The sequence below is a fragment of the Panicum virgatum genome, chromosome 4K (genome assembly GCF_016808335.1).
Source record: "Panicum virgatum strain AP13 chromosome 4K, P.virgatum_v5, whole genome shotgun sequence".
Classification (NCBI taxonomy): Eukaryota; Viridiplantae; Streptophyta; class Magnoliopsida; order Poales; family Poaceae; genus Panicum; species Panicum virgatum.
In genome coordinates, this window is record NC_053139.1 from 47389488 (window position 1) to 47416154 (window position 26667).

At 44.7% G+C, this 26667-nt stretch overlaps 3 protein-coding genes across 3 annotated transcripts; 2 read left to right on the forward strand and 1 right to left on the reverse strand.

Annotated features, from left to right (window-relative positions):
* Positions 1-5265: 5265 nt before the first annotated feature.
* On the forward strand, positions 5266-8034 carry LOC120704546 (U-box domain-containing protein 15-like). The gene is made up of 4 exons (XM_039988977.1): positions 5266-5804; positions 5956-6072; positions 6197-6622; positions 6712-8034. The coding sequence occupies exons 1-4, from the start codon at positions 5454-5456 to the stop codon at positions 7750-7752; spliced, it is 1935 nt and encodes a 644-aa protein (XP_039844911.1). The 5' UTR covers positions 5266-5453; the 3' UTR covers positions 7753-8034.
* Positions 8035-14900: 6866 nt separating this feature from the next.
* On the forward strand, positions 14901-18947 carry LOC120704548 (catalase isozyme B). Its single transcript, XM_039988979.1, has 8 exons — positions 14901-15085; positions 15187-15283; positions 16259-16536; positions 17023-17799; positions 17936-18025; positions 18190-18257; positions 18355-18448; positions 18562-18947. The coding sequence occupies exons 1-8, from the start codon at positions 15071-15073 to the stop codon at positions 18619-18621; spliced, it is 1479 nt and encodes a 492-aa protein (XP_039844913.1). The 5' UTR covers positions 14901-15070; the 3' UTR covers positions 18622-18947.
* Positions 18948-19883: 936 nt separating this feature from the next.
* Positions 19884-25240, reverse strand: LOC120704547 (probable galacturonosyltransferase 3). The gene is made up of 9 exons (XM_039988978.1): positions 25043-25240; positions 24852-24916; positions 24722-24767; positions 24479-24625; positions 24272-24382; positions 23690-24024; positions 22626-23598; positions 20555-22481; positions 19884-20432 (listed from the first exon to the last, which is right to left on the reverse strand). Exons 1-8 carry the CDS (start codon positions 25172-25174, stop codon positions 22203-22205), a joined length of 2088 nt encoding a protein of 695 aa, XP_039844912.1. The 5' UTR covers positions 25175-25240; the 3' UTR covers positions 19884-20432; positions 20555-22202.
* Between the last annotated feature and the right edge of the window lie 1427 nt (positions 25241-26667).

The window sequence follows — 26667 nt, forward strand, 5'->3', positions numbered from 1 at the left end:
CTCTAACGGGCGTCTCCCTTTTATACAGCAAGGAGGACGCGTACACAGGCGTCGGACCCCGACAGGTGGGCCCAACAAGGATGTATATTTTACTAGACAGTAGCGGTGCTACAGTGATGGAGAATCTCTTGCCGGATACACTTCATCGTCTTGTAGACTCTCTGGCCGAGGGGGGTCTTCTCCTGTCTCATCGGCGAGGCGCCCGTTGAGGCAGTGTTGGTTGCGGCGTAGACTGTTGGGTCTACCGTGTAGGCGTTATGATACTCCGTCGCCGAGTTGTCGTGTCTAACTGGTGTAGCAGACTGACGTGCGTGGCGCCAGCGGCTGTACAGTGTACCTTGGTAACGCGCGGTCAACAGTACAACTTGGCGAAAGTCTCCTCGGGCTCTGCTGTGGCAGAGCGCTCTTAACGCCTCCCGTATTGAATGCGGTAGGTGGCCAAGTCTTCCCGAGGAAGCTTGGCAGCCGCGCTCGCGCGTATCTGCGTCTGCGGACACGTGACGGCTCCGGACCCCACAGGCGGGGTGTTTGTTCCCTCCCTGCCGCAGGGTCCGGATAGTATATGGGAGTCCGGGACCCCGTGGGAGGTCCGGGGCCCCCGGCTGTTTTGTCTGAGTGCTTCCTCCTCCGGGACACGTGGTGACACCGGACCCGACCCCGAGCGAAATGCGGGTCCGAGACCGTGGGTCCGGTGAGATGGAGTCGGACCCCAGGGGTCCGGTTGCTCAGCTCCTTTGGGCGTAGTTACGGATAACTACGAGTCTTGACACAGCAAGAGGGTGTACCCTAGTCTAGAGGTACCGACAGTGGCCCCCGGGCCCACCTCGAGAGAGGTACGAACCCGCAGGTGGGGCCATTATTGTGACGCAATGCTGATTGCGTTGGCGTGCTCATGTTGAGAGCGATTGCTCCGGACCCCTTCAAGGTCGTAGCACTTGTTGCCAGGTTCAGGTACTAGAGCGCTCTCCGCAGGGCGCGCGAAGGTGCAGGTTAGGGTACAGAACCGAGCTAAGCAGCTGCTAGGACCTTGAACCGCCCAGGGAGCCAGCACTACTTCCCCGGACCCGGCTCCAGGCGACCATGGCGAGCGGTCTCCGCCGGAGCGGGCCACCGGAGTGGACTTAGAGCGACCATGGCGAGCGGTCTCCGCCGGAGCGGGCCACCGGAGTGGACTTGGAGCGACCGTGGCGAGCGGTCTCCGCCGGAGCGGGCCACCGGAGTGGACTTGGAGCGACCGTGGCGAGCGGTCTCCGCCGGAGCGGGCCACCGGAGTGGACTTGGATCGACCGTGGCGAGCGGTCTCCGTCGGAGCGGGCCACCGGAGTGGACTTGGATCGACCGTGGCGAGCGGTATCCGCTGGAGCGGGCCACCGGAGTGGACTTGGAGCGACCGTGGCGAGCGGTCTCCGCCGGAGCGGGCCACCGGAGTGGACTTGGATTGTTGCTGACGATCCCATGAATTACGTCAACGGGCCTTGCAGCAAGGTGTAGAAAACCAGGCCTTATACTAGAAAGGAGCCCGGGACCTCTAGGGACAGCAGACTCGGATACTAGGGGACTCGTAACAGGGCAGTGAAGTACGTAGGCTTAGGGTACATTACCAGGCTAAGCTACGCAGAACTTCTCTACCCCAGGATTCGGGCACCACTTCTCCTGAGCAGGTTCCTAGGGGTCCGAACTGCCTTCCAGCTAGAAGGGGTGTCCCAACCTGACCACAAGCTAGCAACTCAATTTGGATTGTTAGCAACTAAAGAAAAAACTCAGTGCGGGAGAAAGAAACATGCAGGTTGAACGAACAAGTGCTATTAAGTTAAAGTAAAGATAGGACTGGGAAAGCAAATCTCCTTTATTGTTTGACTCGTGGTGTACATCAGAGGTTGGGATTATGAGGGCGGACCTCTACCGCTCTGGACCACTTGCTGGTGTCGCCTGTTTGTGCGATGAAGCCAGAGATCGGGTTTACAAGGGCGGATCTTTACCGCTCTGGACCACACGTAGGCACCAAATCATTACAAAGGAGAAACATACTCAATCCTATCTAGTGATAACCTACAGCCATCGCCCCGCAAGGCGTGCACGTTGCTGGCCGTAGTGGAGCTGCCATCTTGGGGGCTCTTCTGAGTCGTTGGGGTGATGGTGTCCTGGACATGCTTGTACAGTATCATCCAGCATCACCTCGGGAGCTTGCGGGGCTCCTCCCAGCACAAGAGTTGTCCCATGCTCAGATAACATGGGAACAAATTCTTTGGCTTGAATGGGAGTGGCCCTGCCGTTGCCAACTGTCGCCGTCTGCCGTCGGATGCCGGCCCGATGACCGCTCATCACGTTTGAATGAGCACGGAGCGTGTAGAAGGGCGGTCGTTCGCCGGCTCGACCTTGGTGCTGGCGTTGGGGCCCCGCGCCTGGTGGCGGAGTCCTGTCTGCAGCAGCACCGAGAGAGACTCGGTCCTGGGGAGGGAGGAGTCGACGGTCAACTTCCCCCGGGCGACAGTGGTTGGCTCCAGGCTTCGTGTTGAGAGAAAGCCTTGAGCCGACATCATGCCGCCGCCGGGGAACCCTGGCGGTTGCTTGAGAGAAAATCTTGAGCCGACGCAGAGGTGTTGTAGGGTGACGCACAGCGGGTATCTCCGCTGCGCGCTGCCGCGCCGGCCTTAAGGTGTCGCAGTGGCGACGCATAGCAGGCGCCGCTGCCGCGCGCCGCCGCACCGAGGGCATCGTCGTCTCGGTGCCGTGGCATGCGGCGTGGGTGACGCCATGCCTCTTTTCATCTTCTCGTCGCTGTTGCAGAGGATGAGCTCAACCTCAGAAGCCTGGAGATCCAGCCAACGCCTGCATCTCTCCCCACGGACGGCGCCAAATGTCGTGGGCTTTTGGGGGTACCCACAGCCGGGTGGCGGAACGCACCCGCCTATTCCCCCGAGGGGGAGTACTCGGGAAAGTGCTAAGCTATTAGGCAGATCTAGCTTCGGGGCAAGAACGCAAGAACACACGGATTTAGAGTGGTTCGGGCCGCCGGAGCATAATACCCTACATCCACTGTGTGGTGTATTGCATTAGGAACGAATGAGTCTATCCTCTGCCCCCAAGACTCTCTTTTTTTCCCATTCTCTAAGGGGCGTCTCCCTTTTATAGAGCAAGGAGGACGCGTACACAGGCGTCGGACCCCGACAGGTGGGCCCAACAAAGATGTATATTTTACTAGACAGTAGCGGTGCTACAGTGATGGGGAATCTCTTGCCGGATACACTTCATCGTCCTGTAGACTCTCTGGCCGAGGGGGGTCTTCTCCTGTCTCATCAGCGAGGCGCCCGTTGAGGCAGTGTTGGTTGCGGCGTAGACTGTTGGATCTACCGTGTAGGCGTTATGATACTCCGTCGCCGAGTTGTCATGTTTAACTGGTGTAGCAGACTGACGTGCGTGGCGCCAGCGGCTGTACAATGTACCTTGGTAACGCGCGGTCAACAGTACAGCCTGGCGAAAGTCTCCTCGGGCTCTGCTGTGGCAGAGCGCTCTTAACGCCTCCCGTATTGAATGCGGTAGGTGGCCAAGTCTTCCCGAGGAAGCTTGGCAGCCGCGCGCGCGTATCTGCGTCTGCGGACACGTGGCGGCTCCGGACCCCCCAGGCGGGGTGTCTGTTCCCTCCCTGCCGCGGGGTCCGGATAGTATATGGGGTCCGGGACCCCGTGGGAGGTCCGGGGCCCCCGGCTGTATTGTCTGAGTGCTTCCTCCTCCGGGACACGTGGTGACACCGGACCCGACCCCGAGCGGAATGCGGGTCCGAGACCGTTGGTCCGGTGAGATGGAGTCGGACCCCAGGGGTCCGGTTGCTCAGCTCCTTTGGGCGTAGTTACGGATAACTACGAGTCTTGACACAGCAAGGGGTACCCTAGTCCAGAGGTACCGACAACCAAATATTTGAAAAGAAAGGCATACTGTATTGCGGGGTTCTGGCGAAGCGTAGTTGCGTTGCCATCATCATTTTGTTGTCATCTTGCTTGCCGCCTCACTGCCGCGCATTGGCACTACCTACCCTTGCACATATATTCAAGGGAAAATTCGATTTATGCCACCACAACTCCGTGAAATTGGGTGTCACGTTGAAAATCATGCCACTCAATGGCATGATTTTCAACATGAGATCCAATTTCAAGAAATTAGAGTGGCATGGATCGAACTGACCCTATATTCAAGGGCAGAATGGGATCATATTATTAAAAGAACCAAAATTAGATATATACCATCAAAAAATCTTACTATGGATATATACTATCGAAAGATTGAACGTTATAGCTATCTAGCATTCTGTTTGCTTCCGTTACCTTCCATCTTCGATCATTACTCTGTTTGCTTCTATTTGCTCACCGCGCCCAGGTGTTCCTGTCCGTTCCTCCTGCACAACCATTCCTCCCTGTTTCCCTGCATGCCTGCTCTGCTGCGCCGCGTGCTCTGCCCTGCCTTTGATCGGACACCTCCGCAACACCAGCGCCGCACACCCCCCGCGTCCCCCCTCTTCCGAGTGCCGTCTATAAAGGGCGAGTGCCTGATCCCTTGCGCCCCCTGCTGCCGTGAGCCCCGTGCCCTCCCATCGGCTGGTGACGCTGCTTTGCCGCTGCCGCCAGCTCTCCTTTTATGTGCAGCGCTGCCGCCTGGAGAGCCGCCGCCGTCCACTGTTGTCGTGGCTCCTATGTCCCTGCGTTGGCACCCCTCTGCTGCTGCACCGTGCGCGCACCTACCCAGCCTCGCGGGTCTTCCTGTGCTGCCACCGGATGCGCCAAGCCCAGCGCTGCCACGCCTCCCGCACCCCCCGGCTGGCTGCGCCTCCCTGCAGCGCTTGGAGCGGTGGCAATCAGAAGCAAACACAGTAACAATAGAAGATAATGGAAGCAAACCGAATGCTAAATAGCTATAACGTTTAATCTTTTGATAGTATATGTTTATAGTGGGATTTTTTGATGGTATATATCTAAATTTTAGTTCTTTTAATAATACAGATTCAATTTTGCTATATTCAAATTTGCAGATGTACAAACATGCACGAACAAAGTTGAACGTTTTTCCATCTGTTCAGTTGGAATATAAACCGGCTGGGACTAGCTGTTTCTACAGTGCGTAACCGTGCTTGTGAGAGAGAAGATCAGCCGCAGCTGGCATCAGCGGCTGGCTTATAGCCAAGCCGAACAGGGCCAAATTTCTTCGATCTGCTGTCACAATGCAAGTCAACTTTTGGATACGAACGCGATGAAACGACAAGGAGGAAATTGGAACATTATATTTGGAGCACCATCCGTTGAGCGGCCCTCTGCTATTTTTGGGGGGGAAAGATTGGGAATGGCAGCCCCTCCCCTCCCCTCCCCTGGAATTCAGGTCCGTCCGCCTTCTTCCTCCTTGCTCTCTGCTCCACCAACTCCTCCCCTTCACCTGCCATTCCCCGATCTGAGGGCATTGACCGACCAATGCTGCCATGGTCCCTCTTTCCGCGGCCGGCCCCCGGCACCGGCAGCGACGCGGAGCCGGAGCCCTCGGAGCCGTCCGGGAGGCAGCTGTCGGACGAGGCCCTGGTGGAGCAGCTCCTCACCACCGTCGCCTCCGCTCGGTCATTCCAGGAGTTCCGTCGCTCGCAGCGCAAGGAGTGCTTCGGCCTCCTCCGTTGGCTCCAGCTCGTCCTCCCGCTCATCCAGGAGATCCGCGAGGCCGCGCCGTCCCTCACCGACGACGCCTACCGCCGCCTCGCCCTCCTCGGTCGCGCATTCCAAGCCGCTCGCCGCCTCCTCCGCTGCTGCCACGACGGCAGCAAGATCTTCCTGGTAATAATAAGACTGCAACGACATTCCATTCTTCTTGGTGTCTGAAATCTGAATATATTGAGTGATGTCCCTTTGAAAAGATTGGAATTTTGTTTTTCAAAAAAAGAAAAGTTTGGAATCTTTTATAGACGACCTTGTCCCAAAATTTCAGGCTTTGGAGAGCGAGGCTGTGCTCGCTCGGTTTCAGGCCGTGTACGAGAACATGAACCTTGCATTGGATGGGATGCCCTACTCTGAGATCGGCATCTCTGATGAAGTCAAGGAGCAGGTGACAAAAAGCTCTTCAATTTTTTTTAAGAAGAGAGTTTTTTTTTCAACATTTTGGTTAATAAACCATGTAATGATCCATCATACTATTTTGACAAAAGCTGGAATCGCTTTGGTGATTTCAGATAGAACTCATAAATGCACAATTAAAGAGATGCAAGAAGAGATCAGATACTCAGGACATGGAGCTCTCCATGGATTTTATGATGATTATTCAGAACAAGGAGGATGGAAAGGCAGATAGAGCTATATTGGAAAGGCTAGCCAAGAAACTCGAGCTGCAAAGCCTGGCGGATTTGAGAGCAGAGACGATGGCCATTAAAAAGCTCATCAACGAGAGGAATGGACAGCAACAGGAGAGCACCAAGCACATAATAGAACTCCTCAACAAGTTCAAGGAGATTGCAGGCATCGACGAAAAGAACATCCTTGGGGACGTTTCCATACCAAAATATCTGGAGAAGTGCCCATCTTTGATGATCCCAAATGATTTCCTTTGTCCAATATCACTGGAGATCATGACTGACCCTGTCATCATCGCGAGTGGGCGGGTATGCTTTGTGCTACGACATTCATGTTCTCTGATCGCAAAGCAAGTTCACATTTGTCTCATAGTCCATATATTTCAACTGACTTGCAGACTTACGAGAGAAGAAGTATCCAGAAGTGGTTAGATGCTGGCCAGCGGACCTGCCCAAAGACTCAGCAACCATTAGCTCATCTATCGCTGGCACCAAACTTTGCGCTGAAAAACCTGATTCTGCAGTGGTGTGAAAAGAATAAACTTGAGATTCAAATGGGCGAATCTGAGCCTGCAGCTGAACAAGAAGAGCGCAAAGAAGACATCCCATCCCTGGTGAAAGATCTGTCATCGGTTAATCTTGATGTTCAACGGAAGGCTGCCAAGAAGATTCGGACACTATCCAAAGAAAACCCAGAGAATAGAGCACTAATCCTTGAAAATGGTGGGCTCCCAGCTATTATCAGTTTGGTGTCATATCCCGATAAGAAGATCCAGGAGAACACTGTGACTGCATTGTTGAACTTGTCAATCGATGAGACCAACAAAGTTCTGATAGCTAAAGGAGGAGCAATACCTTTGATAATTGAAGTCCTTAAAAATGGTAGTGTTGAAGGTCAGGAGAACTCAGCAGCAGCATTGTTCAGTTTGTCTATGATAGATGAGAACAAGGCGGCTATAGGTATTTTGGGCGGTATAGCTCCTTTAGTAGGCCTATTAAGGGATGGGACAATAAGAGGCAAGAAAGATGCTGCTACAGCAATCTTTAATCTGATACTGAACCATCCCAATAAATTCAGAGCTATGGAAGCAGGAATAGTGGCTGCTTTGCTGAAAATACTTGGCGACAAGAAACTCGACATGGTTGATGAAGCACTATCCATTTTCCTCCTCCTAGCATCACATCCTAATTGTCGTAATGAAGTGGGGACAACATCTTTTGTTGAGATACTTGTTCAGATCATAAAGGAAGGGACTCCTAAGAACAAGGAGTGTGCGCTTTCTGTTCTACTCGAGCTAGGTCTGAATAACAACTCCCTTATGGTGCACGCCCTTGGATTCGGTTTGCATGAGCATCTATCTGATATTGCAAAAACCGGCACAAGTAGAGCACAGAGGAAAGCAAACTCTTTAATTCAGCTTTCATGCAAGTGCTCATAAAAAGGGTAAGTGAAAGGAAGCATTATGATGAGTTCTGCACAGACATGTGTGTAAATAGGTAAATTGAGTTACTCACAAAAAAGGATGTCAAAAGACAAGAGCATTGGTACAATGATATCTGTCAGATAAGATCTGTCACTTTGAATCTAGGCAGTTAGTTCGTCCACCACAGAACTGGGAGAAACATGATGTAATTCATTTCTTCTATGTGAAATTTTGTTGTAACTCCTACTTATATAGTAAATATATAGAAGCTTTAATTGATAGGAAGGGTACAAAATATATTGGTTGTACTATATAACTCTATAAGAAGCTTGCTTTAATCATGTATATATAGACAGGCATCGTCAGGATGGATGTTCCAACTCTAGCAGCTGATCATTCTAATTTAAAAACACGCGAGATCATGTCAAAAAAAAAAAACACGCGAGATCACAGTAGGCGGAGTCCATGAGATCGAGCTTTAAGGATTCAGTTCAACCTCTGTAACTTACTGGCTGCAGGTCACATGACAAGACTACTGAGGCTCTTGTAACCCACTGTTTTCATAAGCCACATGAGTCTATTATATATGTTGTGGGATTTTTAGGGTACCCACAGCCGGGTGGCGGAACGCACCCGTCTATTCCCAGAGAGGGAGTACTCGGGGAAGTACTAGGCGATTGGGCTAATCTAGCTCTGAGACAAGTACACAAGAACACACGATCTAAAGTGGTTCGGGCCGCCGGAGCGTAATACCCTACATCCACTGGGAGAGGTATTGATCTTGGTTGTGTATAAACCTATCCTCCGCCAGGTCTTGGCTTTCATCCGGCCTGAGTTTTCTTCTAGCGGACGCTCCCCTTTTATAGACCAAGGGGTGCGGATACATAGGGCGTTGATGCCCCGACAGGTGGGCCCAACGCGACTGTGCAGAGTAATTTAAACAGCTACAGTGGTTGCGAATCTTTCCTCCGATATGCTTCCATGCCCTGCACACCTTCTGACGAAGGGAGGTCTTCTATTGTCGCGTCAGCAAGGTGCCCGTTGGGGGGGAACGTAGCTTGCGGCGTGACCTGTGGAGGCTATTATGTAGGTGTCATAATGGGTGAAGTCGAGCCGTCGTATCCATCTGTTATGGCAGACTGGCAGGCGCGGCGTGGGCGGCGCCAGCAGCTCCACTATCTTGGTAATACGCGATCAATAGTGCCCCCTAGTCAAGGAATCGCCTCGGCTTCCGCTACATCAATGCGGGCGTCCTCCTGTCGCAATGAATGCAGTGGTAGGTGAGCCTTATTATGGAGACCAAGCGGCCTTATATACGCGTCTGGGCCTGCTGACACGTGGCGGCCCCGGACCACCCCGAGGCGGGGTGTCGATTCCTTCCCTTGGAGAGGGGTCCGGTTACTATACAGGGGGTTCCGGACCCCATGGGGGGTCCGGGATTCCCTGGGGATCCGGACCCCTTCGGGAGGTCCGGAGCTTCCGGCCGTTCGGGCTGAGCGCCAGCTTCGCCCGGAACACGTGGTGCTCCCGGACCTTTCCCAACCAGGGGATAGGTCCGGGACCGTTGTCGAGTGAGCGGGGCTCCGGACTGCAGGGGTCCGGCTGCTGGACGTAGTTAAGGATAACTACAAGGCTCTTGCCTAGACACAGCAAGAGAGGGTACCCCAGTCCTGGGGTACCGACAATATATATTTTTTTGAGGGAAACGTGAGTCTATTATATATGGGAATATATCTAGTGCAAACTACAACTTCGTGAAAACTCGTGCAAATCACAGCAAAAAAGTTGTCTAAATTTACAAAAAAAATCACATATGTAGATGATATGATGATACACAATCTTGTAAAATATCTTGTCCAAACTCGACTTCGTTTGTGATATATAAAAATAACAAATTTCTAACAAATCATCTGGACAGCTTCCTGGCTTGAAATTTGTTCTTTTTATATCTCACAGACGAAGTCAAGTTTGGACAAGATATTTTACAAGATTGTGTATCATCATATCATCTACATGTGTGATTTTTTTGTGAATTTAGATGATTTTTTTACTGTGGTTTGCACGGGTTTTCACGAAATTGTGGTTTGCACGGGTTTCCACTATAGAGTTAAGCATATAATCTAAGGACGATAAATTTTATGTATGCATCTAATATAGTTTTTTTTAGAATAATATATAATCAACGTTAAGCGTGTGTTTCGAAGAAGAAGAAAAAAGTATAGCGCGCGCATAGATAGGGCAACAGCACATCGAAGAAGGGGTGCGGTTATGTGTCACTTCGGGTGACAGATTTTCGCACCATCACCTGAAGCGGTGCGCCCTTCCGCCTGGGCCTAAATTAATTGTTGAGCCGAATAAGTTAAATTAATATTAGCACCTAAAAATATAGCGCTCATGCTATAGCACATATAGAAGAGGACGACCACCATGACGTCACCGCATGCATGCAAATTTAAAACTAAAAAGTTATAACTATTAAACTGAGCATCTAAATTAAATTTGGATTGCACCATTGTTTTTTTTATGACAAGATCTTCAAAACAAGACCACACTTGTCTATGTTCACACAATATTTTTTAAAACATATTTTTTAATATTAAATAATTAGTTTCAACTAATGGGAACAAATACTTTAACAACACGAACAAAAAAATATTTTCATGAACAAAAAATTAAACATAACAAACAAATAATAATGTACAACAAACAAAACATTAAACATCACGAATATTTGATTGTATATACTAAATAGTAGAAAATAAATACCACGAACAAATAAAATAACATGCCCCAACAATTTAATCTATAACGCGAACAAATAAAGTATATGCCTGGAACACTTATATTATGAACATAGAATAAAAGATTAACAGATAGTTTGAACAATAAGGAGTAGCATAAGAATATAAAAAATATAAAAAAGATAGGTACATAAAGATTAGATAAAAAATGTGGAATAAGAAATTAAAGAATAAAATAAAAATATTCAAGAAGATACAATAGGAAAAATCATATTAGGTAAAAAATTATCAATTATTATTACGGTTGTTATGAGTGAGTATGTAAAATAGAATTCATTAAGAAGTAAAATAATTAAATTAAAAATTCTTAGCTGGGAACGAGGGAAAAGAAAACCAACTAAAAAGTTAAATAAAAAATAAAAAAATAATCAAGTGTTATAAATCACAAAATCTATATTATATGAAAAAAATATAATCTAAAAAAGAAATGTATACATCTAAAACTAATTTTACAAAATTGAGAAAGATTAGGATACAAAGTAACCTGCCATGCCAAGAAAAGAAAGAAAGAAATAGAAAAAAAATGTTACAATGAGACAAGAAAAATAAACAAAGGGAAGAAAGAAGATCACGCCAATGAGAAAAGAGAAATAACAATAGAAGGGAAAGAAAAAATGGAGAAAACAAATCAACTAATGGAAGCATGGTTTTAAATAGCGGGCTATAGCGCGGCTATAGCCCCGCTATAGCTTTTTTAGAGGGTTCCTGCTACGCTATTTGTATTTGTACCGCTATGATAGCTATGGACGTTAAATTGGGCTATAACTGCGCTAAATAGCATAGCTTTAGCTCTGCTATAACCTTTATCCTTAGCTTAGTGCTATTGTTTTGGTCTTTTGGACAAATAAATATTTGATTGTATGATTTTTATTGTATTATCAACTTAAGTAATGTTCTCACAGCTCTAGAAACATATTTATGTTTATGAAATTCGCTAATTACTATATTTTTGTGCATCTATTACTTGTATTTTTATAGTTTAATAGTAAACCGCTATTTGTTATAGCCCGCTATAGCCTCCGGAAAAAATACGCCGCTATTTGTCATAGCCCGCTATTTAAAACCATAAATGGAAGGGACATATAAATGAAATGGAAAATATAAGAAAACTCAAAAAAACTTAATACTGAATAAGAAAATAATTTGATAAAGAAAAATATAAAAGAAGAAAAGTAGAGCATGGTAAAGAAAAATAAAAAAGAATAACGTGAATTATTAGTGTTCATGCTTGCTCGAAAAAAAATTGAAAGAAGCAATAAAAAAATATTAAGAAAAAAACAAAGGAGAAAAAAATAAAATAATTACTATGGAGCAAGCCTGCCATATTGCAGTATACATGCCGGATGCATGTGTAAAAAATCACATGTATATGCCTGCTATCATCATGCATGTGTAAGAAATCACATCCATCGCCTGAAGTTCTATCATATGCATGGACGTCGCTATCACATGCAACAAATTTGTCTGGTATATCCTGCCGCTACTAGCACCATCAACGCATCTATGTGTAGGCTGATTTGAGAAAACTATTATTGGGCCTAAAATAATCGAACAATGAGCGCACATTCCTTCAGGCGATGGATGTGAAATTCGTAGCGCGGGCGACATATAGCCTCCCGGTCGAAGAAGGGCCTTCACAGGATAGATTCTACTACGTACTTGACAGCAGCACATTTGTTTGATTTTTTTTCAATCGGCGCCTGGGCCTCTATTAGGCCTTCACAGAGTAACAAGTGGGCCCCAAATACCACCAAATAACAAGTGGGCTGCTAGTTGCGTGTGATATGATAAGTGGGCTGGAATTCGTCGTCAGGCCTAGCTAGTTATTAAGCTATTTCTTTTTTTTTTGGGTGATTACCCGTCGATTCCCACTCATTCTTTTTTTCCAGTAGAAATAGAATGTTAATTTAACACGCAGTAGAAACAGTGTTTATAGGATTTATTTAAAAGGAAAAAGTAGCTGCGATCTTTTTTACTGCAGTCAGTTTCTTTACATAGAGCATGGAAGGAAAATTACTGCATTTTTTTTTCAATTTGCAGCTGGTTGCAGCTTTGTATATCATTAGAAAGATACAAACTGATGTTATGCATGGTCTTATGGACACCGTTCACCGTATTCCAATTAGCGCCGGTATGGTGCTCATGTGTTTCAGCTAGCTAGCTGTTCTTTTCAGTGGTCGGCAACGGCAATGCATGTTATCATCACAATGCACCGTCAATCTTCCAAGGACGTTCATAAAATTGTAATGAACCTCCACTTCTCGACATGCTCTGTTTCTTTTTCTTAAGAGAAAAGTCTGATTTACACCCTCCAACTATTGCAAAAGTCTAATTTTCAACCTTCAACTACGAAATCGGACAACATAGGCCATCCAACTCTCAAAACCGGGCAAATTTAGCCCATGGGGTGGTTTTGAATGTGGTTTTCTATTTTATGAGAATTAAAAATATTCAATTTTACACTAAAAAATTTATAAGTAATTCATTTTAAGTCAAAAAATTATGAAATGGGTATCAAAAGTTTTCTAAAAATGTAACCTATCTATATATTGTCACATGACTTATGGGCTATTCAGATCTAATTTTTTATGTTCATAATATTTGGTTGATTGCAGTTATGCCTATTATTTTTAATAACTTATATTCAAATGGAGCAATAATAGATAGGTTATATTTTTAGAAAATTTAGGTACTAATTTCATATTTTCTTGATTTAAAGTGAATTAGTTTTGATTTTTTAGATCTAATAAGATTTATTTAATTCTTTTAGAAAATGCAAAATCACCTTCAAAACCTCCCCAAGGGACAAATTTGCCCGGTTTTGACAGTTGGATGACCTATGTTGTCCGATTTTGTAGTTGAAGGTTGAAAATCAGACTTTTGCGATAGTTCGAAGGTGAAAATTAGATTTTTCTCTTTTCTTAAAAGAAAATAAAACAACATGGTATGCTAGAAATATAATGATGACTAGCATAGTGCTCGTGCGTTGCCACGGTTAATATATAACTATACTGCTTAGTTTAAAGATTTTTAAAAGAACACGATAACCGTAAGATTTCATTCCAAAATAATGTCCTAGTCTTGCGAGTTTTACCGGAGTGTATAATCCATTATAGTCCGATTTTACCTGAAAGCTATATATCTACTATTTAATTATGAATTTGTGATATGCATACGGATGAAAAAAGTCGGACACATGAAACAGTACGCTGCAATGGGATAATTTTAAAAAATCCGTCACATTAGATTGATTGTGTTATTCCCTGCTCTCTCTTGCATGAGCTAGAGCCCAGAAACGTATCAGGCCAGAAAGGTGGGACGTGAGAACGTTTTGGCTTAGAAAGGCCCAAGCCCAAAACGAAGCAAGAAAATAATTCTTTCTTTAAAAATAAATAAAGATTTTATCACTCTGATCGCTACATGCAGTCAATATTATTTTTATTTCATACCAAACCAGCATCAGACAACAGCCACCAGCCAACCAGCAGTACTTTTCTCTAACAACAAATTAGCACCTGCCACCAACTACAGCGCATCGAACGGAGACTATATCGCGACGATGAATCATGTACTGACCGGATAAAGTTTTGAATTTTTTATTGATCTAACCTAATCTGTGGATCGGAGTGCGAACCCGGCCATACGTACGTACAGTGAGTGACGCACACCGTTGTCACGGAGCTGATGAGCCGATCCACACACACAGTTCAAAAAAGAAAAAAGGAAAGAAAAAGAGAGGCAGCTGATCCAAAACCGAAAGTACAAACAGAACACGAAATGTCCCATGCCATAGTTCTATCCATCTATCTGTCACCATCAGCAAGGAGCTCTGTCCGCGCCTTCTCTCCTATGCCACCACGTCGTGTGAAGGGAGGAGTCGCATGGCGGATGCCGCCTCGGTCGCCATACAGGAATAGATAGAGTCTGCTCCATCAGTTTGTATGCATATACTGCACATACATACGTCGATATTCACACTGTTTTGCTGGTAACCAGCAGCAGTATTTTTTTCTCACACCAAATCAACACTAGTCTCTAATCACCAACCAACCAACCAACAGTACTTTTTTTTCACAACAAATCAGTACCAGCCACAAACTACAACCAACCGAGTGATTATTGTCTTGTCTCGGGACAACTCTGGCAAAAAAAAAACCTACAACTTTTGCAACAGAATTCTAAAGATAAAAAATTACTACTGTACATTGTTCGTGGCAAGCACGCACACCAGAAAACATAGGTGTAGCACAAGGCGCCCTCTCTGTGTCTGCAAGTGGGCCCTTCCGCGACCGGCTGAAATAGTAAACAAGTCCACGTGGACGGGGAGGCGATTTTTTTTTTGATAAAACGGGGAGGCGAATTTTTGATCGAGCGGAGCACGAAACCGTCCTCCTCGCCATTATATTTCTCCTCTTGCATTGCTTCTTCCCCTTGCCCCTCGTCCTTATCGTCAACCACCATTGCTCCTTTCCTTCCCCCCAAGCAATAAGCAAACACAGCTTCACCAGGGCCCAATCCCCGCCGCGATCCCCATGGATCCGTACAAGGTCAGTCCTGCCTTTCAGCCATCTCCTGGCTCCTGCCCTCCCTCCCTCCCTACTAGAGGTCCTCGATCTGATCGGATTTCCCCTCTTCTTGGTTCTTGCAGCACCGCCCGTCCAGCGGGAACAACTCCAGCTTCTGGACCACCAACTCCGGCGCCCCCGTCTGGAACAACAACTCCGCCCTCACCGTCGGCCAGCGAGGTCGGCCCACCGACTCTTGCTCTGTCGCTTCTGCCCTTGCTTCCCTTATTTCTCTTTTTCTCCCCCCCCCCCCCCCCCCCCCCCCTGCCCCTTATGTGAACCTGCGTTTAGCATACGTGCCTCATGTGGGTGAGCTTAATCACACGGATACATGGTCGCGAACTCGCGATGCGATGATCTGGGGCACCCCTGGGGAATCAGAGGTTTCTTCTCTCCTCCTCATCTCAGGACAACTGGGCTGTGCAACCTCGATTCTAACAACACTACTAGACGTGACCGATTGTGCCTTGCTACTTGCTATGCTCATCCAAAGTTTGCATCTTGAAGCTATTTTCACTTAAATCTATGTGTACAATTTTCATTGCTATTCCGTATGGATTGGTTAGCCTGCTTCTATTGGGGGGGGGGGGGGGGGGGGGTCGCATTCCTTGATCAACTCTAGGGCGAAAAACCTTATGTTTCAGTCTTTTGTCTGCATATTTTCCCCAGTTGCTGTCATACTATTTATTTTTTCTTGAGGGAATAAATTGCCTTTCAGATAATATGCCATCATTCAGTCATACTGATAAATAAATCTAACTTGATGAGCAATTTCATGATAGTAAAGTGAGGGGGTAATCACCGTAGCTGATTGTTACTGACCTTTTACACCTACCTACGACGATTACCTGGGTAGGGCTGAATTACTACCAGAAGAACGTAATCCCTGTTCTCCTATGACCTTGAAAGTGATTGGGACTCAAGTTTTGTTCTTCTACATGTCATCGTCACAGAAAGTACCACAACAGTTACATGATATATGTGCACCTATTATAAGTTTATAACCAATATGTTACTATCAGTGATGCCGAAAAAAGACCCAGCAGCTTCTTTTTTAGTTCTTTTTTTTTGTGTCTACCAGCAGCACTTGTGTTTTGGAATTATTACACACCATTGCTCATTCATGGACTGACATGATGTATTCTTCTCTGGCAGGACCCATCCTCCTTGAGGACTACCATCTGATTGAAAAGCTTGCTCAGTTCGACAGGGAACGTATCCCTGAACGTGTAGTTCATGCACGGGGAGCCAGTGCCAAGGGTTTCTTTGAAGTAACTCACGATGTTTCTCACCTTACATGTGCTGATTTTCTCCGAGCTCCTGGGGTTCAGACCCCTGTTATTGTTCGGTTCTCCACAGTTGTGCATGAGCGGGGAAGCCCTGAGACCTTGAGGGATCCACGTGGTTTTGCTGTCAAGTTCTACACCAGAGAGGTACTGATGACAAATCTTAACTTGCTTCCCTGCAAAATGTGTATCTATTTTAACTGCTCTGTTTGTTGTAATGATAACTTCTTCAAAAACTACTGCAAGTTCTGCGACAAATTTTGGCTAATATGTTTCTGTCTATATATTCCTAACACATTCATCAAAAACTGTAGTAACAATTTTTAACATAGCATTGGAGCTATAACAACTTGAATAGTATCCTTGCCATGACCTGTTAATGATATCTTACATCCAACCATTCATTGTTTTCACAGTTGAATGGCTGATTACCCCCTCCCCCTTTTAAACTTGTGGGCCTATGCAATTGACTGTTCACCTTGTCATTGGGAGTTTAGGATATTCTTTGATCGAGACATGCTGCTGACCTATTTCTATGCTGTTCATTAACTTTCTCCCAGTTGCTGACACCTTATATTGACCTTTTTATATCCAAGGGATAGTTCTTGATGGATTTCGTTGTGCTTTTTTCAGGGTAACTTTGACCTTGTGGGTAACAACATGCCTGTCTTTTTCATCCGGGATGGGATGAAATTCCCTGACATGGTTCATGCTTTCAAGCCAAACCCAAAGACCAATTTGCAGGAGAACTGGAGAATAGTAGATTTCTTCTCACACCACCCAGAGAGCATGCACATGTTCACCTTCCTCTTTGATGATGTTGGCATCCCACTCAACTACAGGCACATGGAGGGTTTTGGTGTGAACACCTACACCTTGATCAACAGGGCTGGAAAACCTCACCTTGTCAAATTCCATTGGAAGCCTACTTGCGGTGTGAAATGCTTGTTGGATGATGAAGCTGTTACTGTTGGAGGCACCTGCCACAGCCATGCCACAAAGGATCTATATGATTCTATTGCGGCTGTGAATTACCCAGAATGGAAGCTTTACATACAAACCATTGATCCTGACCATGAGGATAAATTTGATTTTGACCCACTTGATGTCACCAAGACCTGGCCAGAGGATATCATCCCACTGCAGCCTGTTGGAAGGATGGTCCTGAACAAGAACATCGATAACTTCTTTGCAGAAAATGAACAGATTGCTTTCTGCCCAGCTATCATTGTCCCTGGAATCCACTATTCTGACGATAAGCTACTTCAGACGAGAATTTTCTCCTATGCTGACACCCAAAGGCACCGCCTTGGTCCAAACTATCTGATGCTTCCTGTGAATGCACCAAAATGTGCTCACCACAACAACCACCATGATGGCTTCATGAACTTCATGCACAGGGATGAAGAGGTACTTTGTTCTTTGGCATTTTTACCTCCTTTTAGCATGCGGGTCTATTGCGTCCATTATACAGTATTTATAGCCATTAACATAAATAAAATGAAATCTCATTTGCACGTACATCTATTTTCCTTGCTTTTTTCAGGTGAACTACTTCCCTTCGAGGTTTGATACAGTCCGTCATGCTGAGAAGGTTCCTATCCCTCCCCGTGTTCTGACAGGCTGCCGTGAGAAGGTGAGTATACTTAAATTATAACAATATGCCATTATGTTCCAGTATGCTCTGGTGGCTACGCTGTGCTTAGCAATTAGCATAGCTTTGATGTACTGCATATGTGGATGACTGTTGGAAAAGTTGTCATTGAGCTAATCTATAATCTGGTAATGTTGGGTCTGCAGTGCATTATCCATAAGGAGAATAACTTCAAGCAGGCTGGTGAGAGATACCGATCCTTCGACCCTGCAAGGTTTGCCCTCCCACCTGAGTTTAATTGATTTTGAGGCATGGGAAGGGTTTGAGCTGTTGTTTGGCTAATTAAAGTATTTTGGTGTGGTAACACACAGGCAAGACCGGTTCATCCAGCGCGTGGTTGACGCTCTCTCAGATCCTCGTGTTACCCATGAGCATCGTAGCATTTGGATCTCCTACTGGTCTCAGGTATTTGTTTTTGTTGGTTTTTGGTGAAATGCACAAGGCCATGTACAACTGTGCATATCCTTATCTTTTGATCTTGGTGCTGAAACCTGAGTGTATTTACCCCTATGCTGCAGTGCGATGCATCCATCGGCCAGAAGCTGGCATCTAGGCTCAACCTGAAGCCAAACATGTAGATTGACAAGGATGAAATCGTGCACAGTCGAGGCGCACCGGAGGTGGATACAACATGAAATATGTGATGTTGGGAATGGTTGTAACATTGAATAAAGAGTAATGGACGTGATAGTAGTACGTATCCTGAGGTGTGAACCAGTGGTGGTTATCCTATCCTTCCAGGAACTTTGCCCAGCTTCATCTTTGCAAGAAAGACATACAGTACAATAAAGAAGAATGTGGTGGATTATAATAGCAGTGTGGTGTTGTGGTTGTTTGGCTTCGTTGTTGCGTTGCAGGATGCTCGGCACCTAAAAGGAAGAAATACAGTAATGGATTTACCATAGGTACACTTGAGTTTACATCAATAATTGATCCCTGCCTGTAGGCTTCCATGGCTATTAGGTACGGTGCGGGCTTGATACGCGTGTCAGGTTAGATAGATAGATGACTTCGGACGAGCTGTAAGGATCTGTGCTAACCATGACCATGGCGAATTGCTGGTGTATTTGTCGCTTCTTGTCGGCTGACTCAAAATGTTCTGCTTGCTATTCTCTGCTGACTCAAAAGTTTGCGTCTTTATTATACGATTTTCATCAATTCCCAGTGAGTAAATTTTCTGTATATACAGTGTTAATTGATTCACCGGTGATACAAATTGGCCAGTGTACTTGATTGCTTATTGTTCGTGTGCTGTCCAGAGGTCTTGTTCCTTCATCTATTGTGAAGTGAAACTTTTGTCCAGATATCTGAGTCGGTCGATGTCATACCATTTAGTCGCTTAAGGGAAAGAACACAAGGAGTCGAATTTGTCACCATCAAGTCATAGTGAATCTGAGGCGAGAAGCTGTTCCAAGATGGCGTAGTAAGATGATCACCTTTCACCATAGTTTTTTGTTACTTAATTCGTGGATTTACTTTTGATGGTAGTTTCAAAACAAAAAAGGGTCCGGTTTTCCTATATTCAACTCAGCACGGTCTGTACTTCGACAGTGAGTGGATGTCAAGCTTGGTTGTTCCAAATGTCATGATCACAGAAGGTACCAATCCTATTGCTAGAATTCCTTTTAATGGATGGAAATTCGTTACATGGAAGCATACCTTCCATGCTGAAGAATTAATAGAGGAAACTATGCTGAAGAATTAAAAGGCCTCATTCTATTGAATTTGACAGACAACAAGCTGAAGGGCGGCATCCCAGGGAACCTAGGTAGCATTGTCAACTTGCATGAGTTGTACCTTGCCCACAATAATTTTCAGGACCAATCCCAGAACTCGTAGGTAATTCAACATCGCTGCTACTCCTTGATCTATCCTTCAGTAATTTACAAGGTGAAGTACCAAAAGAAGGGATTTTCAAGAATCTAACTGGGCTATCAATAGTTGGAAACAATGAGTTATATGGTGAAATACCACAGGTCCATCTACCTTCTACCACAATGCCCAGACTCTCCTGCAAGGAAAATTAAGAATGCCATGTCACTGTCTATTAGGATAGCAGCGCCTACAACAGGAGCTATCCTGGTTTTATTCTCTGGGCTTGCTCTAGCTGCATTTCTTTGCAGAAGGTCTAAGGCGGCAGTGAAGAAATCACAACTGTCATCTCCTCATACGATGCAATGCTCAAAGGGACTGATGGGTTCTCAGATACCAATCTTCTGGGGAAGGGAAGATATGATTCAGTTTCCAGAGGTACTGTTCAAAATCACGGTGTTCTTGTGGCTGTCAAGGTATTTAATCTTCAGCAACCAGGATCGTGCAGAAGTTTCCAGACTGGATGTGAAGCACTGCGAAGGGTGAGGCACCGATGCCTTGTAAAGGTCATCACATCCTGTGCAACAACCACCAAGGTCAAGACTTCAGAGCACTAGTCTTCGAGTTCATGCCAAAAGGAAGTTTGGACAGCTGGATCCACTTATATACTGAAAGCCAAAGTGGAAATGGAGCACTCACCTTGGAACAGAGGTTATATATCACCACTGACATTGCAGAAGCTATAGACTACCTTCACAATGGTTGCCAGACATCGACCATCCACTGCGATCTCAAGCCCAACAACATTCTTCTTACTCAGTACATGAGGGCTTGTGTTGCCCAGCAACATTCTTCTTACTCAGGACATGAGGGTTTGTGTTGCAGAAGCCAGGATTCTAAATGGAGCTGCAAGAACAACTTCTTAAATTCAAATACCATCGGAATAAGAGGCTCCATAGGATATTTTGCCCCAGGTAACTTCAATATGCTTCTATCTGCTTTACATTATTAGATTCAATTAGGTGTATGTTCGTAAACAAGTTTTGCACATACTTATTTATGCTCCAAATTGTTCTATTCTATTATAGAATATGGAGAAGGGCTTGCAGTATACAGTCTCGGCATTACTTTAATTGAGATGTTTACAGGAAGAAACCCAACAGATGATATGTTCTGAGATGGGTTAAGCCTATATTACTTTGCCGAGGCTGCTCTTCCTGATAAGGTCATGGAAATAGCAGATCCACAATCTGGCTTCATTACAAAGCAAACAAGAGAAATGCTACAAGATATATAATCAGAACCAAGGAATGTTTGGCTGCCATCATCCAGATTGGTGTGCTGTGCTCAAAGCCATCGCCCAGAGAGTGGTTAATAAGTGATGCTGCTGTTGAAATGCGTAATATGAGAAATACGTACCTCAGTACTCAGCCATGCCATGTCATGTCATATGAAGAGTAATCACCATATAGTGAGTACTATGTTAGTACTAATTGTATATTGAACTTTGCTGTATTTCGGTTGTTTTCTTAGTGTGCTGCAAAATTAACAAACAGCATTGTATCGTCCATTGTATATGACTCATCATTTCTGACAATATATTTGTGTTTCTTAAGTCATGAATAAGAATAATAATAAGAAAGTCACGCCAGTATCTTTTAGAATAGCAGTGCCTACAGCAGGACACATGAGCTATCCTGGTCTTAATTTCAGGGCTTGCATTAGTTATAGTTCACTGAGATAGATCTTCGAATGGTGCCATACAATCATTCAAAAATACAGATGGTTTCTTAGAATCCACTTTTCTAAGAATATGGAAAATAAAGTACCATATACAGAGGCATTATACCATTAGCAATACCATTTTCGATTCCATCTACAGTATAAATGAGACTAACAACATATGTTCACTGCTAGTCTATTTTAGTTAACTGATCCATAACAAGGCCATTTTGTTCTAGGCTTTTTGGCACAGTTCTGAGATTGAGAGCTTTGCTGTACAGCCATTTTTTCAACATTCTTAAAATCAGTACTCCATTATAACTACAGTGTTCACATCGCAGGACATAAGAAGTTGAATTTCTGCATTGATGTGAAGGTTTATTCTTTTTGCAATTCATTCAAGGTACAGCAAATTCTAAAGTGAACAAAAGAACACCTACTTTGTTGCAGGGTATAAATCACCATGTTCACCAGTTGATACAAGAGTAGACACATTACTATTCAGGAGAATGACAAGATTATGAAGGCTAAACTATGTTAGACATGCCACTACTCTGTCTAACCATCTCCTAGTGAATAACTTATGCTCCAAAAGGAAAAATAAAACTGGATGAAGATTTACATGTCATTGTTTACTCGCATAGCAATGCTGAACGTGGGAGCTGTCAAGATCTACATACTTGGACCAGTACAGATTGTACTTGGAAATGGCAAGGTCAAGCCAGGGCTTGTAATTCCCATTGTAATGAACTACTGCAGCATTATCGATCTCAACAATGTCAACAGCTGGATCATATCCAAGGCCCAAGACATGCCAAGTACGATTCAATGGGTATGTCAGGTTGTAGAAAGTAATCAGTCCCGGAGGCAATGTACCCAGCTTCCACAGCTTGCGATCCTCATTCTGCAACATGTCTTCTATTAGTAAGTAAAATAACAAAATTCATTACAAGTTATTTATGTACCATAGCTGTCATAGACAGAAGACACACGATGGAAAATGTGATTAAAAAGTACAATCAACAGCAAACTACTGGTTCATACTTACCAAATCTTGCCAATAATGGTATATTCCAGTGATATTTCGCTTCCTCCACTCCTTCAGGTCAAACATGTTCATTCCGAACGCCCACCCACAAGCACGTGGATCGAAGTTCTCTGATATCTTTGGGTGTGAGAAGTTGAGATAAGTATCAAAGCGATGAAAACTCTCTTTACAGGTTTCAACGGCACCATTTACCATCCCTTTAAGATCAATATCCCATAGGGGCGTCAAATCCTTCTGCACAACAATATCATCATCGAGAAACAATATCTTGTCAAGCTTCGGGTGTATTTCTGGCATGTAGAACCTTAGATGGTTGAGCATAGACAAATATTTGGGGTTCCTGTACTTAAGATTCTCGTTTCCATCAGAAAGTGACGATGGATCATGTGCTTTGAAGTAATATTCTTTGAGCCGAGCTGATTCAAGTTGCCGCAGAACAGAACAGTACGATGAATTGAGCCACTTGAAATTGTCTATGTTCTCCACATGAACAGTAGCCAGCTGGGGAGGATGAGCGATGAACCACATCTTCATGGCTGCAAAATTAAGTCTATCAGTGACAATGTGGAACACATGCTTCTCTGGTTCATTGGCATTTGTCACAGTTGATCTGACAACTACTGAGGCTGCAAGGACATTATCAGAAAATATAGCATAGTGATAGAGTGACCTATCCTCAAGCTTTGCTTTATTTTCTTCCTCCTTCAAAGCAGCATCATGAAAATGCTCCTTCGTCACACCATCACGAAAATAATAATCGGTGGTCAGCTGCATATGTAGGCAGTGCAAGGGCATGGGGACAGTCTTTGCAGCATGCTGAACCAGGAATGAATTTTGTTTCTTAACTGCATCAATATCTAGTTCTGTAGACTGAAGCATAGCACGCAATTTTCTTGACACTTCACTCGAGCTGTACAGAGCATCTCTAGCCGAAGACAGCACATGCCCCATTGCTTTTGCTCTCTCTAAAGCACTGCAGAAATGAGGGGTGATAAGAAACTTATCCTTAACACCAAAGTGGAAACGATCCAACCTGATTAATTTTCAGAAGTGAAATGAAGTACCTTGAATCGAGTTCGCTATCGATAAGCGCATCCCCAATGGCTGTTTGGCTTTGTTTTATGCACTTCATGAGCAAGGCATACATGTCTGGTTCCTTCTGGGAAAGTGCAATAGTGGCATATAACTTGGCCATTATTATCTGATCTTTCATGAGCCTTAGGGTTGAATCAGTATTAGTAAAGCGGAACTCCTGCCTCCATACGTTGTAGCTGCCCCTAACTTTATTATCAAAGTTCCTTGAGCTGTTTATTGCCGCATTTCGCATCTCAAGTTCAACCTTCTTATCCACCTGAAGCAACTCCTGTACCCTCTGTTCTTTTCTTCTACGCCGAAATACCTAGAGAAGCAATAGCAGCACACCAGATCCACTCAGATGGGCAAAATTAACACATCAGAGAGTAAACCAAACAAGAATGCTCACAACATAAATAAATAACCATTTTACTGCATTTCATAGTCACTAAATTATCACAACATAAACAGATAGCACATGACCGAGTAAACCAAACAAAAATTCTCACAACATAAATAGATAACCATTGTACTGCATTTCTATCCACTACAAACGGCCGAATGAAATTGACCTGTCGCTTTAATTTGATCGGATCAGCGCTTTTAGTTGCCAGAGTTTCAGCACTTGAAAGATTGGTGGCTTCTGATCCATTGGCTAGTAGAAGATCCTCAGCAGCCTCTTGCTGGTGCAACAGCAGAAGAAACACCCATGAGATGTACAATCAAGAACAACCTACCAACTTTTCCACACAAATAGCATGGTGTTATTCAGCACGTACGGTTCTGGCTATCGGTTGGCTATCTCTGGGCAACCATGGGTTCTCCCAGATAGAGGACGACGCAAACTCTCTGGCGGTGACTTTGAACAGCTTGATCCGGCCATACTGGTCGGTGTACGCAATCTTCTTGTCAGCGCTGCCCACATCCTGCCAACCATTCACGATGCACACTCAGTAACCTGGGAAGCGAAGCACTACAGTGCCAAATGAGTATCCTGGGCGTCCAAAATTCAGATAAATAACCTGTGAATTGGCACACCCAGGGCAGTTCTTGGGACGTTGGTGCTCACTGCCAATCCAAAATCGCGAGAAAACACCAAAGTTAGAACCTGTAATGGCGCAGGAATAAAGGAGCGATGGCGATGGTCCTCACCCTTGGTGACCGGAGAAGAGCCACTGGGACACCGCCGATCTGGCGAAGGGCACATGGATAACGACCTGCGGAACAGAAGCGGCAGGAACGATGAGTAAGGAAGAAGCCCTAACTCTGCAAGTAAATCATCGATGAACCTAACATTTCGCCGTTGCAGTGGACAGTAAGGGGCGAGTGGCAATGGGACCAACCTGGAAGGAGATGAAGCAGAGGAAGACGAAGAGGAAGGCGAGGAGACCCGGGCGCCGCCGCAGGGAGAAGGGGGTTCTGGGATACGCTGCCGCTGCCGCCGACGAGGAGGCGGCGGTGGAGGAGGACGCCATGGACGGGCGAGTGGAGTGATGGGGATGTGAATTTTCTTTATTTTTTTCTTTTCTTGTTATTAGGGGAGGTGGAAATAGTTTAGGGGGACGAGAGCTGGGTGTAGGTGAAAGGATGAAGAATGACGAATCTGTTAAAAAAATATATTTTCTGGCCAAAATGGATTAAGCACTGTCCAGTATGCTGGATCAATATTAGGTACAGTTCTTGTTGTCGACTTCGAGTGAAAACCAAATGATACAAACTCCTTAATTATTTTTTTCTTCCTTTCTAAGATCATTAAACAACTTATAATTGTTAGAGAAAATATTGTGACTAAACTACAATGGAGTATTATTGTACCCTCGAGGCAGCACTTGCAAGTTTGAAGTTTTTTAACGAACTACTACCTCTGTTTTAAATTGTAGTTCGTTTGACTTTTTTGACTCTAAGTTTGACTACTCGTCTTATTCAAAAAAATTGTGCAAACATTGTCAAATTTAAGTCATTCTTGAAGATCTTGTATTGATAAAGCAACCCCACAATAAAAGAAATAATATTTTACATAAATTTTTGAATAAGACGAGTGGTCAAATTTGAGGTAAAAAAAAATCAAACGACCTATAATTTGAAACGGAGAGAGTAGACAAGAGAGATGTTGAATTTACTAAAAGAAAATTAAAGATTATACGGGATGATATAACAAATAGAAAAAAAAACAACTAGTACAACAGCCCAAGATCAAATCCGCACAGTACTCTGCAAGTTTGAAGTAGCACAAAATTAGCGCTTGGAAGTCTTTATGCACATATTGATTCTAGAGAGATCAATTTGTATGATGATGTTTCTTGCGACTCTTATATTCTGGTGTAGGCATGGTCATATATGCTAGTGTAATTTGCCAAGGATCAAAAGTGAGCTCATGGCCGGTCAAGTACTCACTCGGGACATGCCTAACGTTGTTAATTACACATGGGATTAGGATACGTAAACCACATGTGTAGCCAATGAGGTTGCTTATAGCAGAGATGGACTTGAAACACACCTTTTTTTTGCCGACTGATGACATATGCAGGTAGGCTTAGTTCCAACCAAGTTACAGCTTTTGACCATCCAACCAGGGCATCAAATCCATAAATGCCTCGAAATCATTTTTAAATCCCCCATTACCACCAAAAGCTATTGCTTTGTTAGTGGACATCCCACTAGAAACGTCGAAAAGGAATGCAAAAGCATGCCACATTGCTTTGGACTATCACATTAGTTTGAAATATCTACAGCCTGGAGTAATCTATAAGAGCAAGTAAGAATCCAACTAGTCCCCCCACCCCTATAATATCAAAGGTTGCTGACCCTCAAAAAAAAAATCAAAGGTTGCTAAAATCTTTCTGCTAATGATTCGAGTGTTTGCTTTTTCTTCACATTTGACCATAGAAATTCAGCACTTCTACAGAATCACGACTGACGAAAACAAGGATGTGAATGACAATGACTGGATGCTATTGTTAGTGCAATC

Excerpts from the sequence above, each read along its gene's own strand:
- LOC120704546 (XM_039988977.1), top strand. The coding sequence starts at position 5,454 with ATGCTGCCATGGTCCCTCTTTCCGCGGCCGGCCCCCGGCACCGGCAGC. Across the intron at positions 5,805-5,955 it reads ACGGCAGCAAGATCTTCCTG|GCTTTGGAGAGCGAGGCTGT; the intron begins GTAATAATAAGA and ends CCAAAATTTCAG. Across the intron at positions 6,623-6,711 it reads TCATCATCGCGAGTGGGCGG|ACTTACGAGAGAAGAAGTAT; the intron begins GTATGCTTTGTG and ends ACTGACTTGCAG.
- LOC120704548 (XM_039988979.1), top strand. Across the intron at positions 15,284-16,258 it reads CCTCACCGTCGGCCAGCGAG|GACCCATCCTCCTTGAGGAC; the intron begins GTCGGCCCACCG and ends CTTCTCTGGCAG. Across the intron at positions 17,800-17,935 it reads TCATGCACAGGGATGAAGAG|GTGAACTACTTCCCTTCGAG; the intron begins GTACTTTGTTCT and ends TGCTTTTTTCAG.
- LOC120704547 (XM_039988978.1), bottom strand. The coding sequence starts at position 25,174 with ATGGCGTCCTCCTCCACCGCCGCCTCCTCGTCGGCGGCAGCGGCAGCG. Across the intron at positions 24,917-25,042 it reads TCTGCTTCATCTCCTTCCAG|GTCGTTATCCATGTGCCCTT; the intron begins GTTGGTCCCATT and ends TCTGTTCCGCAG. Across the intron at positions 24,025-24,271 it reads CGATCAAATTAAAGCGACAG|GTATTTCGGCGTAGAAGAAA; the intron begins GTCAATTTCATT and ends TTGCTTCTCTAG.